The following is a 13,172-nucleotide window of genomic DNA, read 5'->3' on the forward strand; positions in this document are numbered from 1 at the left end:
AAAGTTCAAAAATACGCTTTTTGTAAGTATTTGGATTTAGATATATCATTGTTTTTGCCCATTAACCTTTTCCACTCGGATGCCGCCGCTCCGAGGCAAAATACATATAAATCTCTCGCATTTCGCGAGTGGAAAGGGTTAAGAATATTGTTTGCATAATTTTTTCTGTAATAGATAGAAATATTTTAAATAAATAATAATAAACATTATTACCTTTCCTGATCAGTTGTTGGAGCATTTGAAGCAGGAGCTGGTCTAGGTGGTGCCATACTTGTTGGAGGAGGTCTTGTTGGCATGATACCTTCAAAAATAAACAATTATATAATAATAATAATGGGTAGTACTGTCAAAGCCTGGTCCAGGAGCTGAGTTAAACTCCAATTCAGGGAAGAATAGCATGGGAGATTTTCCATTGCCATTTCACATAGCAGTGCCTGTCTGGAAAGTCTATTTTAATTGGAACTTATTTTAGATCTATATTTTCAGGTGAAAATTTATATCACTACTGCATGAAATCAGAATATATCCAGTGCAGGGGTTAAAACTCATTACCCTTTCCATACCAGGCAGTGCTACCCATTAAACACCTAGATATATCCAGAAATAGCAATTTCTACTCCTATTTTTGTTATCAATTTGGAAGCATTTGAGCCCCTGAGAGCAGAAAAATTCAAAAACATCCATACTAAGGACCACCCTAATATATAAATCATCTAAATTTTTTCCCCTTACCTCTAGCTAATCGTGGATCATTCCTGGCAACTTCAGGAGGACGAGATCTAGGGTCACTTGGTGCAGCAGTACTACAAACCAGAATATTGTTAATGAATTTTATTTATTGGTATTTTAGAATTGTATCGAATTGATTGACTAACTAACCTTTCTGTTGGTGTCGGTCTTGCTAACATACTCCTCATATCCTGGTCACCACTAGGCTGGTTGCTACGCAACATTCTTGGATCTGATGCACGAAAATCTGTATCTGAATATTTATAATATCTTATTGATTACATAATAGAGATGAATTTAAGTGGGAATTTGACGTAATGGTGATCACGATATTAATTAATTTAAATCCTGGTTTTATTTCTGGTGCTATTTGTGGGGCAAGAAGTTTTTAATTTGTTTTCAAATGTAAATGTACTGGTTGGTGGTTTGATAATAAAGTTTATTAAAACGTATAATGCATTTTAATCTTTAATCAAAAAATAAACTAGGTGTAAGTGGCATGTTGCCTTAAGGCAAGTTGCATTGGACATCTGAATATGTGTGAATGATGATTAAATCAAAAGGAACTGATATTTAGCAAATATTTAATTATTCCAATCAATATTGAATTTCAACTATTTAATTATTATATTTTATAATTACACCACTTTTTGTAGGCCTATTTTTTTTTTTCTTTCCTTATAGAAAACAAATTTTTCCTTCGGGGTTTTTACTTATCAAGTTTGAAAAAGATAAATACATATAGATAATTTTAATGTTGGAAAGTGAATTCTAGATAATATACATAGATAAACAAGTATAAATAATATATTAAATTAATTACTATTAACTTTGTTAATATTATATTGAATAATAACTATTAATTTTGTTTTGTTTGTATTCCTCCTAAGCTTGGTATTTAATATGATACACTATCGTTAATCATATTTTAATAAAGTTTTATAGATAATTTTATCTATTTTTCATCTTTCCAAGATTTGCATTATCTATTTAAAAGTAAAAACTAAAAAATTGCACTTACATTTTTTATATCAACATAGAACACCGAAATTATTAAATTGAGTTTCATTAATTATTAATATTGCAATAAAACTTTAGAGATAAATATGTTTTATCCAGAGATAAGGAAAATTTTATCTATTTTTCATTTTTTTAAGACCACATTCATCTATTTTAAAGTAAAAACAAAAAAATTGCACCTACATTTTTTATATCAACATGGGACAAGGATATTATAAATTGAGTTTCATTAATTTTTAATATTGCAATAAAACTTTAGAGATAAATATGTTTTATCCATAGATAAGGAAACTTTTATCTATTTTTCATCTTTTTAAGACCACATTCATCTATTTTAAAGTAAAAACAAAAAAAAATGCACCTACATTTTTTATGTCAACATGGGACAAGGATATTATAAATTGAGTTTCATCAATTATTAATATTGCAGAAAATTTTATAGATAAATATGTTTAGTATCATTTTGTAGATATTTTCAACTAGATTTCATCTTTCTAAGATAACGTTCATCTATGTTTATCTATTCAAAAGATTCATAACAAAAACTGAAAAAATGCACCTACATTTTTTGTATCATGTATTGTAGATAATTTCAACTACATTTCATATTTCTGGTGCATATTCTGGTTCATATTTCTGGTTATGAACGTTATCATCTATGTTTATCTATTTAATCGATGCATAATAAAAACTAAAAAATTGCACCTACATTTTTATATCAACATGGGGGATACTAAAATTATAAATTGAAGTTTAATTGATTATTAATATCGCAATAAATTTTAGATAAATATGTTTGGCATCGTGTTGTAGATAATTTTAACTAGTTTTCATCTTTCTAAGATAAGGTAAACTAAAAAATTGCACCTACATTTTTTATATCAAGATGGGACAAGGATATTATAAATTGAGTTTCATTAATTAATATTGCAGTAAAATTTTATAGATAAATATGTTGTAGATTATTTTAACTAGTTTTCATCTTTCTAAGATAACGTTTATCTATATGTTTATCTATTCAAAAGATGTATAACAAAAACTTAAAAAAATGCACCTACATTTTTCGTATCCCGATATTATAAATTGGGGTTTAATTAATTATTAATAATACCATAATAAAAACTTTATAGATAAATATGTTTGGCATAATGTTGTAGATAATTTTAACTACATTTCATCTTTCTAAGATAACGTTCATCTATGTTTATCTATTTAAAAGATGCATAATAAAAGCTAAAAATTTGCACCTACAATTTTCGTAACATGGGACAGTAGAATTATAAATTGAAGTTTAATTAATTATTAATATTTCAATAAAAATTTATAGATAAATATGTTTGGCATCATGTTGTAGATAATTTTAACTAGTTTTCATCTTTCTAAGATAACGTTCATCTATGCTTATCTATTTAAAAGGTGCATAACAAAAACTAAAAAAATGCACCTACATTCTTTGTATCCCGATATTATAAATTGAGGTTTAATTAATTATCAATAATACCATAATCAAAACTTTATAGATAAATATGTTTGGCATCATGTAGATAATTTTAACTAGTTTTCATCTTTCTAAGATAACGTAAACTAAAAAATTGCACCTAAATTTTTTGTATCCCGATATTATACATTGAGGTTTAATTAATTACAAATAATACTATAACAAAAATTTTGTAGATAAATACGTTTGACATCGTGTTGTAGATAATTTTAACTAGTTTTCATCTTTCTAAGATAACGGTCATCTATGTTTAAATATTCAAAAGATGCATAACGAAAACTAAAAAATGCACCTACATTTTTATATCCCGATATTATAAATTGTGGTTTAATTAATTATCAATAATACCATAAAAACTTTATAGATAAATATGTTTGGCATCGTGTTATTGATAATTTTAGCTAGTTTTCATCTTTCTAAGATAACGTTCATCTATGTTTATCAATTTAAAAGATGCATAATAAAAACTAAAAAAAATTGCAACTATAGTAACATGGGACACTGATTAATTGCAGTTTAATTAATTAACAATAATAATATAACAAAAACTTTATAGATATAAATATGTTTGATACTGTGTTGTAGATAATCTTATCTAGTTTTTATTTTTAAAAGGCCTTCATACATAATAAAAACTAAAAAGTTGTAGCCACATCATGGAAATTGATATTATAAATTGAAGTTTGATTAATATTTAATAATATAATAATGGGTCATTATGTTGTAGATCAATTTATCTAGTTTTTATCTTTGTAAGACCACATTTATCTATTCAAAAGATGCATAATAAAAACTAAATAAATTCAGCAATGATACTGATGTCAATGCGCGCGTTAAGCAAAGACGAAAAATAATTTTTGATAATATAAAACTGGTATAAATAAATTTACTTATTATACTAACAAATCGGATTTTCTGGCACATACTTTATTCAATTTCGGCGTCAAATGATTGAGAATAACTTGAAAGGTCTTTCAGAGTATTGATAAAAATGTTGTGAAATAGTAAGTACCGAATTTAAAAATTATAACAACAAATTGGATCTTTTGGCAAAAATAAACATATATACTTTATTTATATATGTATAGAAGTTATAATTTCGGTGATAAACGATTCATAATGACTTCAAACGTGCTTGAAATGTTAATAACAGTTTTATAAAATAGTTACTACCAATTGATATGGATTGAAAAAGTTCTAACTAAAAAAAACTATTAAATCTTTGTGATATAATTTGGTATAAATAAAGATTAAATAATCATAATTAAATTAATTATAATTCCATTACTCTTACCGCTATAAATGTTGGTCTGTGGTGCAGCCACTGCACTAGGCTGCTCCCTCACCACAGGCATAGGCTGTGCCTGTGGCAATTTAATACCACCCATAGGCTGCTGCTGTTTAGCAACCATTGGTGGTTGTTGGTTTGGAACCATCATTGGTTGTTGATTTGGAACCATCACTGGTTGTTTCGGGAACACTACTGGTTGTTTCTGAACAATACTAGGTTGAGGAACTATTTGAGGAGGTGGTACTATGCTGGGTTGGGGCACCATTGTGGGTGCAGGGACAGGCTGAGGTGCAGCCACAGGTCTAGGAGGCGCATTACCACCAAGACCAGGAATCATTACAGGGGCTGGAACTGGTTGGGGTATTATGTTAGGGGTTGGAGCAGTTGGTTGTTGTTGTGTTAAACCAGGTTCTGCTTTTATTGTTGCCTGTGGCATTGATATTGAGGGAGCAGGGACTGTTGCAGGAGCTGATGGAGCAGCTGCTGTCATTGTTGCCTAGATAAAAGAAATATGTTAAGTAATAATTGTACAGTAAAATTGGAATTTGGAGGTTTGATGAATTAGCAAGGATTCTTCTCTACTTACCAAGAAGTCCTTAGGGTCCACGATGTTCAATAATATCTGTGCATGAAGCAAAGCGTATGTTAATTGTGGATTTTTAGCAAGCATGGTCCTTGCTTCGATGGCATTGTTTTGAATGCAACCTTTCATTTGAATCATCAATTCGAACATTTGGCCAGCTGGAAGGCATGCCACAGCTTTGCTAATCGCTGCTGGGGTATCATCTGTCTAAAAAATAATGGAATATATATTAATAATAAATAATATTTAATTAAAATTAAAGATATAAAAATTGGGGTAAATTAATTAGTAAATTAAGTAAGTAAATTAATGGATATCATAAGAGTATGAATTAATAAATACCATATAAGTACTGATACCATAGATAGATTAATCAATTAATATATATATTATTTTGATGATAATTCTTTTTTATGCTACATTTTTAAAGTTTTAATTATGAAATTGCATTTGTAAATTTAGTTAATCATAAAAAAGCATTGCAAATATTTCTTTTTTGTAATTTTATACTTAAATAGATTTTACTTACTTGGTTGCTGCTGTTGAAAACACTTCTACCTGTAAAAATATTTGTGTATCGTAAATCATAAGCTCTACATACTTGAATGGAATTAATCTAATGAATTTAATTATGAGAATAAATAAAATCATTGGTGTAAAATAACAATGAAATTTAATAAGAAAGCATTAATACTTCTTTGCTTCAGACATTTTTACAATAATTAGCCAATATATAAACCATAAATAAACTAGTTGTAAATAATTGTGATAAAATTCAGTGTATATCTGATTTCAAAACTTTATTGAAACTTATTAAGTTAATAAGCTCAAATTCGAAGACTCCAGTAAAAATTTTAATACAAAAATAAATATGTATATATAATTTTAATTAATAAACTATTACGAAAGATATTTTACATATATATATATTTACCAAAATCCATTGTGGCATATATGTTAAAGAAAACACTTTCACAATCACTAAAATATATTTTCTAAATCAAAATAAGTTTAATTCTACTTTCCAATTAATAAATAAATATATTTATATTTAAATATTTGTATATATAAAATTATTTACACAAAAATATATTTCTGTTTGACATTTAAGAAGACATGACACATTAACGATGTGAAGTTAGCTTTAAAAATATACCAGTGTTTCTCAACATGTGTGTAACATAAATATGAATTATTGCTTAAAATTAAATAATAATTATTTAATCAACAAATATTTATTTTTAAAGATAGTAAAATTTGATAATAATCAAGAACAAATAATTATTTTCGTCATATTATTTTAGTTATAGTAATGGGCAGAAAATCGAAAATGAAAATTTTTGCATATCTTAACGTTTTGAAAGTTTCAGAACATTTTGGCATACCTCAGAAAAAATGGATGTATGTGTGTTCAAAAAACATTCGATTCCTATTGATAGGGAGATGTGCTGATTAGTTTTTGGCAAAGGCAGGTCGAGCCGTTAGGGAGATACGTAGCAAAGAGTGCAGAAAATACATAACGAGTTTTCAAGAGAATGAAGTATCCGATTTGAATGATCCAAAAAACATTCAATTTGCAATGATTGGGAGAAGAGGTGATTAGTTTTTGGCAAAGGCAGGTTCAGCCATTTCGAAGATATAGAGGTAAATATTAAAAAAATAACAGTTTGCAGAGAACTAAGCGTCCGATTTGAATGATTCAAAAAACTTTCTGCTTGTTTTAACAAAATAATTGCTTTTGGAAAAAAAAATTGAAATTTGTATATCAAAAATAATTCAGATTTAAATTTTAATTCTGACTAAAGTTCTAATATACTTTAAACAAATAATTTCAGTTTATATATTTCTTATAAATTTTAGACAATGTTACAGTATTTATTAATAATCCACCAAAAGAAGTTCCAACAATTTGCCTTAAGGCACGATTCCATACACCACTAGTTTCTATCAGCAGTCATGTATCAGTTCCTGATTATGTAAATACATTATTGAATACTTATAATTATCCCACTGTGAATCAACATATGTCCTGTCAAGCTATATGAATATATGAATGCCTTCTTGCATATCTTACATTTGTGTGGACGGACACCAATTGGAATTTGCATATGATTATTCAAGACACTTGGATCTGTGAATTTCTTATCACATATTTTGCCTACTGTGAATGAGCATATGTCTTTTCAAGACACTCGATTGTGCAAATGCCTTATCACATATTGTACATTTATTTGGGCGTTCCCCAGTGTGAATGAGCATATGTCTTTTCAAGACACTCGATTGTGCAAATGCCTTATCACATATTGTACATTTATTTGGGCGTTCCCCAGTGTGAATGAGCATATGTTGATTCAAATGACACAAATGTATGAACTTCTTACTACATATTTTACAAATATGATCTCGTTCACCAGTGTGAGTGAGCATATGTCTACTCAAATCATCCAATCGTTTGAATGTCTTATCACATATTGTACATTTGTTAGGACGTTCCTCAGTGTGAATGAGCATATGTCTATTCAAGCCACTCAATTGTGCAAATGCCTTATCACATATTGTACATTTATTAAGACGTTCCCCAGTGTGAATGAGCATATGTCGATTCAAATTACTCAAACGAATGAATGTCTTATCACATATTTCACATTCATGAGGACGTTCCCCAGTGTGAGTTAGCATGTGTTGATTCAAGCCACTTGATTGTGAGAATGTCTTATCACATATTGTACATTTATTAGAGCGTTCACCAGTGTGGACGAGCATATGTCTTTTCAAACTATCCAATCTTAAAATGTCTTATCACATATTGCACATTTATTAGAGCGTTCCCCTGTATGAATGAGCATATGTTGATTCAAATTACACAAATGTATGAACTTCTTATCACATATTCTACAAATATGAGCTCGTTCACCAGTGTGACTGAGCATATGTCTACTCAAATCATCCAATCGTTTGAATGTCTTATCACATATTTCACATTTATTAGGGCGTTCCCCAGTGTGAATGAGCATATGACGATTCAAATGACTCGATCTTATGAATGCTTTATCACATAGTTGACATTTATAAGGTCTCTTTGCAGTATCAGCATGAATATTTTGTTTTTGATTACCAGATTCATTCAAGTGTGAAGTTTGTTCTGTGGCATGAGCACATATGTGTTGATCTAAATGATATTTTGTAGTAAATGCATTATCACACTTTGTACATTTGAAATTTTTTTCATCTGTATGAGATTTGAGATGCACTTCTAATGCACTTGCTTCTGGAAAAGTCTTTGAACAAAATGTACATTCATGTTCATGCACTAACATATGCTGTTTTAAATTGTACATCCCTGTAAATGTCCTATCACACTTGTCACATTTATAAGGAGGCGTCTGAAATAATTCCTGTTGCGCATCTTCTATTTTTACTATGGAATCTGTAAACCTCTTCTGGCATGTTTCTTCATCCTCTGAACAGGATTCAGGGTCTTTTTCAATTTCCTCTTTGATGCCTTCGATTGGATATTCTTGTGGTTCAATTTTAATTATCGTATCATCAGCTGCCTCTGACATTTTGAGATATTTGTGCAATGTGTATGTTCTGTAAGTATTGACAAAAATAGTTGATTACTATTTAATGAGCTACTGCTGAATATGATAATTTAACTAGATGTTGACAGTTCAAGAATGGAGTGTTTTAAATATTTCTCAGGAGCGTATAAATCAATATCTAGACTTTTTCAATGGTTGGGTTTATTTCTAAAGCTAGTTTTATCTTATATTAAATTAACTGTAGTCAGTTTTGGACAATGTATGTCGCCAAGATGAATCCTTCCTCAAATCTATTTAACAGATGTGAAACTATTTGTTCCAAACTTTTGGCTTATTGCAAAGCTGAAATATAAAAAGGTACAATTGAGCTTTAATTATCCATTGCCTACCTATATTTAAAATTAAATATTTATAGTTCTTTCTGTATGAAATAAATATAATAAAAAGTTAATCATGAGAAATAACCTCAAAGTATTTTACACTAACTTTATGTTTATTAATCAATCTAACAAACACTGCTTTAATACACGCTAATAATTTTACTTATGTATTTATATATTCTATTTATTATAACATTTAATCAATAATTATGTTGAATAATTAAATAAATAAAAGATTAAATGTTTCATCAGACCATTAAATAATTTGTTTGACAGTTTGACAGTTGAATGAACTTCGGTAAAAGAACTGAACATGGCTGCGCTCCTATGTCACTGTTGCCAACATAAGAATATATGCGAAATATTATTTCATGTTTGACAACTTTTGGAACCACAATATCAGTTCTGTCAGTTTGCGAAAGAAAGTTTACTACTGTTCTAATGAATTTAAATAAAAAATTGATGTTTTATAATATATTAAACATATATAAATATGTTTAATATATTATTTAATATTTAGGTAGTTCTAATTTGTTATATTTATTTTTCAGCAAATGTTATATAGAAAGATTGTGAAGTTTGTTATTTATAGGTTATACACCGGTAATGTTAGAAGATAAACAAAAATAGTTACAAATAAAAATGACTGATAAATTGTGGAAAACATTTTGTACAGCTTTTCCTATTTTGACTGAAAAGGTAAGAAAAGTAGTCCTTATAATATTACTAATAGTTTATTTAATGTAGTGTTTGTAATTGAATGGAATTTCTTTTACAGCGATCACCTGAATCCATAACAGAAGACGACTTCATAAATTCAGTACAGGAACTTCGCAACTTAAAGATACATCAAATATTCATCCAACACATATTTACACAAATAGAAACCTACATAAGACAACAAGTAGCCCCCTTATTTTGGAGTAAATTCCAAATACAAAACAATGCACAGAATACATCCAACAACTTTCAAGACTCTGTAACATATCTTTATGATTTTGTTAAAAGTTTTCAACCACAGTTGCAAAGACTGGATTATATGAGAAAGTCTTGTGATACTGTGCAGTTAATTTATGGAGAAAGTGACACTTTGGAGGCTTTTTTAGTTATTTTAAGAGCTACACTGTTTTCGCAGAAAGTTCTTGATTATGAAGTTGTGGTACATGATTTTTATGATAAGGCGTTCAAGGTGTTTGCAAACTGCGACACAGGTAGGGAGATAAAACACACACACACATATATATATATATATATATATATATATTTCTTTTTCTTTTAGACGCTGAAGACTCCCTAGACGATATAACATGTCCAGGATGTTCCATGGAGACAGATTCATGTGCCTGTTCTACTATAGTGATGAACTTTCATTATGTAAACAGCTGTCTGATGTCGATGGGGCTTCTTGAAAAGTTAGCAGGACAAGTCATTACAAGTCTTATTCAGGATAGAATAAATTTACATGTTAAAAACACAACTAAAGGCAGTTTCGACTTGTCACACATTAAACCTTTAGAAGAGGTAATAATAATAGATATTTAATATTGAAAGTTTTGTATTCAAAGGATCAGTTATTTATACAAAAATTATTTGAACAATAATAATGAATAAATATATAATATTCATTGCCTTATATTGAACAGTATTGATGCATTTATCTATTTTTCTTATTAATTACATAGTTCTTTTTTTAGTGGTTAGATTGTATAGTCGTAAACTGGTTAATTAAAATTTACTGTGGAGGCTCTGCAGAAATTCCACGAAACAATCTTAAAATTGCAAAGGCTGTAGAAAGATTTAAAAGAAAACTAGGACACTTTTTGTATGAAACTTACACACTTACCAGGATTGAACAGTTGTTTAACATTATTATAGGTAATAAAATAAAATATATATATGTATATATATATATATATATATATATATATATATTTAATATAAAATTTAATAGATCAACCTATCATTTATTTAATTAATGAATTAATGAAGTTTATTAGTAATTTTCATTCGGTTAAACCTACAGTTGTTCATTAATGTAATTGATATTATTTTAGTTATATTATATTGTAATAAAAATAATAATTGTATTGATTATCCATCTATCTAGCTATCCATCTATTTTTTCTAGAGTATCCTGAATCCCAGCCAGCAATTGAAGACCTCAAACAGTGTCTCCCCAAAACAGAATTACGTTCCAAATTAGTATCAACTCTGCAAAATGCTTTGCAGACCAGACTGCTACATCCTGGTGCCAACACTCCAGATATCCTGACGGCTTATATATCTGCAATAAAGGCTTTGAGACATCTGGACCCGAGTGGAGTCTTGCTGGAAACTATTACGGAGCCCGTTAGGCAGTATCTGAGAGGAAGAGATGATACAATAAGGTAAAGGAAAATGGTTTAGAGTTTTGTCTGATGCACATGGGTAAAATTCTATTCTATTTCTGGGTTAAATTCTAAGTTCTATTTTGATAATAGAATTTATAGTGGATAAAGATAAGACAACTTTTCGAAAATGGTTGAAGATAAGACAACTTTTAGCACAAAGTCTCTGAAATATGTAACTTATTGGTTTAAATTTTTTGAATTGTATATATATATATATATATATATATGTATATATAAATGAAAAAGTGAAGAAACTAGTGGCAGTGTACAAAAAATCAAGAATAATCCTAAGATGTGATAGAACTCTAATAAGTAAGTAATATTATCTAAGTATATTGAATTATCTAAGCATTATCAATTTAATTTTATCTCCACACAATTTTTTATTAAAAACCAAATCATATAAATAAGTTTTTAATGTCATTTTGACAAAACTAGTGCCAAATTAAAATATTTTTATTTCATTATTATAGTTTTGCAAACTTAACAAATAAGTTATATATGTAGATATTTAATCAATGAGTTTTTTTATTTCAAGATCAAGTTATTAAAATTTAGTATTTTGTGGCAAGATGGCTAATCGAGGATATTTCTCAGAGCACACACATTATATTCATAGAAATGTCACCGATGAAACTGCTTGTCCGATTAGTCCAAAGAAAAGGCAGTACACATGGCAGGTAAGAATAAAAATAATATGTGTGGTCTAATTGATTTTTCTTGATAATTTTTCATATTTTATTTATATATTAGAGCATACAGAGTTGCTGTAGGACATTGTAATATTTCACTGTATTGTTAAGAATTTAATTTTGAACAAATTTGGTCAACACATCATTTGTAGTGAAATGGTTTAAAAATTATACGAAACATAATATTTTAATTCAAGATGATTACAATTTGTGTAACTTGCAAATGGGTAATTCTACTAAAGTTATTTGCAAGTAATTAGTATTCAAAGAGAAGAACACCAATTTAGTATTTATTTCAATATTATATCAAGACATAATATTTTAATTCAAGATGATTACAATTATCAGCATTTACTAAATGCAGCAACCTGCTAATAGGTAATTCTGTTACAGTTTTTGCATATGAGATATAGTTGAGTATTACTCGAAGAGATGAATACTAATTTACTATTTATTTCAATTTTATATTATTAAGATTTAGATAAGATTCTGTTGCTTTGTAAGATTCTTCTTGAGATTCACTTTAGATTCTGTTGCTTTATATTAGCTAAGTGCTCTTTGCCAATAGAAAATCTTGAATAGAATATAGAGAGAATAGAAAACTAAGAGCATTAGGGAAATACAAATATAAATATACTATCTTATGCGAAAACTTGGTATGCATTGCATCAAGAGAAACGTGCAACTCCTGATTCACTTTAGATTCTGTTACTTTATATTAGCTAAAAGTGCTACTTGCCAATAGAAAATCTTGAATAGAATATAGAGAGAATATAAAACTAAGAGCATTAGGTAAATACAAATATAAATATACTATCTTATGCGAAAACTTGGCATGCATTGCATCAAGAGAAACGTGCAACTCCCAAATAGGCAAATTTCGAACCTAAAACCAATCCCGTTATCTATCATCTATATACTTTTCCCCATAAATCCATCTATTACCTTATCTGTCCTTTCCTCCAGGTTAAAAAGCATCGCCACATCGGCGAGCTGACCCGCCTGAAATACCTGGAGGCCAAAAACGTCCTCTCTCCGGCCGAGAAA

At 28.5% G+C, this 13,172-nt stretch overlaps 3 protein-coding genes across 3 annotated transcripts in view; 1 reads left to right on the plus strand and 2 right to left on the minus strand.

The window, feature by feature from the left end:
- Positions 1 to 209: 209 nt before the first annotated feature.
- Positions 210 to 6,142, minus strand: LOC113362959 (cleavage stimulation factor subunit 2 tau variant-like). Its single transcript, XM_026605452.1, has 7 exons — positions 6,056 to 6,142; positions 5,651 to 5,679; positions 5,125 to 5,328; positions 4,542 to 5,034; positions 880 to 982; positions 733 to 803; positions 210 to 301 (listed from the first exon to the last, which is right to left on the minus strand). The coding sequence occupies exons 1-7, from the start codon at positions 6,063 to 6,065 to the stop codon at positions 210 to 212; spliced, it is 1,002 nt and encodes a 333-aa protein (XP_026461237.1). The 5' UTR covers positions 6,066 to 6,142.
- A 1,042-nt stretch (positions 6,143 to 7,184) lies between these two features.
- On the minus strand, positions 7,185 to 8,684 carry LOC113362960 (zinc finger protein 888-like). Its single transcript, XM_026605453.1, has 2 exons — positions 7,932 to 8,684; positions 7,185 to 7,833 (listed from the first exon to the last, which is right to left on the minus strand). The coding sequence occupies exons 1-2, from the start codon at positions 8,682 to 8,684 to the stop codon at positions 7,267 to 7,269; spliced, it is 1,320 nt and encodes a 439-aa protein (XP_026461238.1). The 3' UTR covers positions 7,185 to 7,266.
- A 948-nt stretch (positions 8,685 to 9,632) lies between these two features.
- Positions 9,633 to 13,172, plus strand: part of LOC113362961 (anaphase-promoting complex subunit 2) — a 55,049-nt gene continuing 51,509 nt past the window's right edge. Inside the window, exons 1-5 of the mRNA XM_026605454.1 lie at positions 9,633 to 9,742; positions 9,822 to 10,254; positions 10,323 to 10,564; positions 10,738 to 10,918; positions 11,172 to 11,430. Of these exons, the coding sequence (XP_026461239.1) occupies positions 9,686 to 9,742; positions 9,822 to 10,254; positions 10,323 to 10,564; positions 10,738 to 10,918; positions 11,172 to 11,430 (1,172 nt within the window). The 5' untranslated portion in view covers positions 9,633 to 9,685. The remainder of the gene's footprint in view (positions 9,743 to 9,821; positions 10,255 to 10,322; positions 10,565 to 10,737; positions 10,919 to 11,171; positions 11,431 to 13,172) is intronic.

The sequence above is a fragment of the Ctenocephalides felis genome, unplaced genomic scaffold (assembly GCF_003426905.1).
Source record: "Ctenocephalides felis isolate EL2017-DRISC unplaced genomic scaffold, ASM342690v1 CF-g0.4_SCAFFOLD_00845, whole genome shotgun sequence".
In the NCBI taxonomy this organism is placed as follows: Eukaryota; Metazoa; Arthropoda; class Insecta; order Siphonaptera; family Pulicidae; genus Ctenocephalides; species Ctenocephalides felis.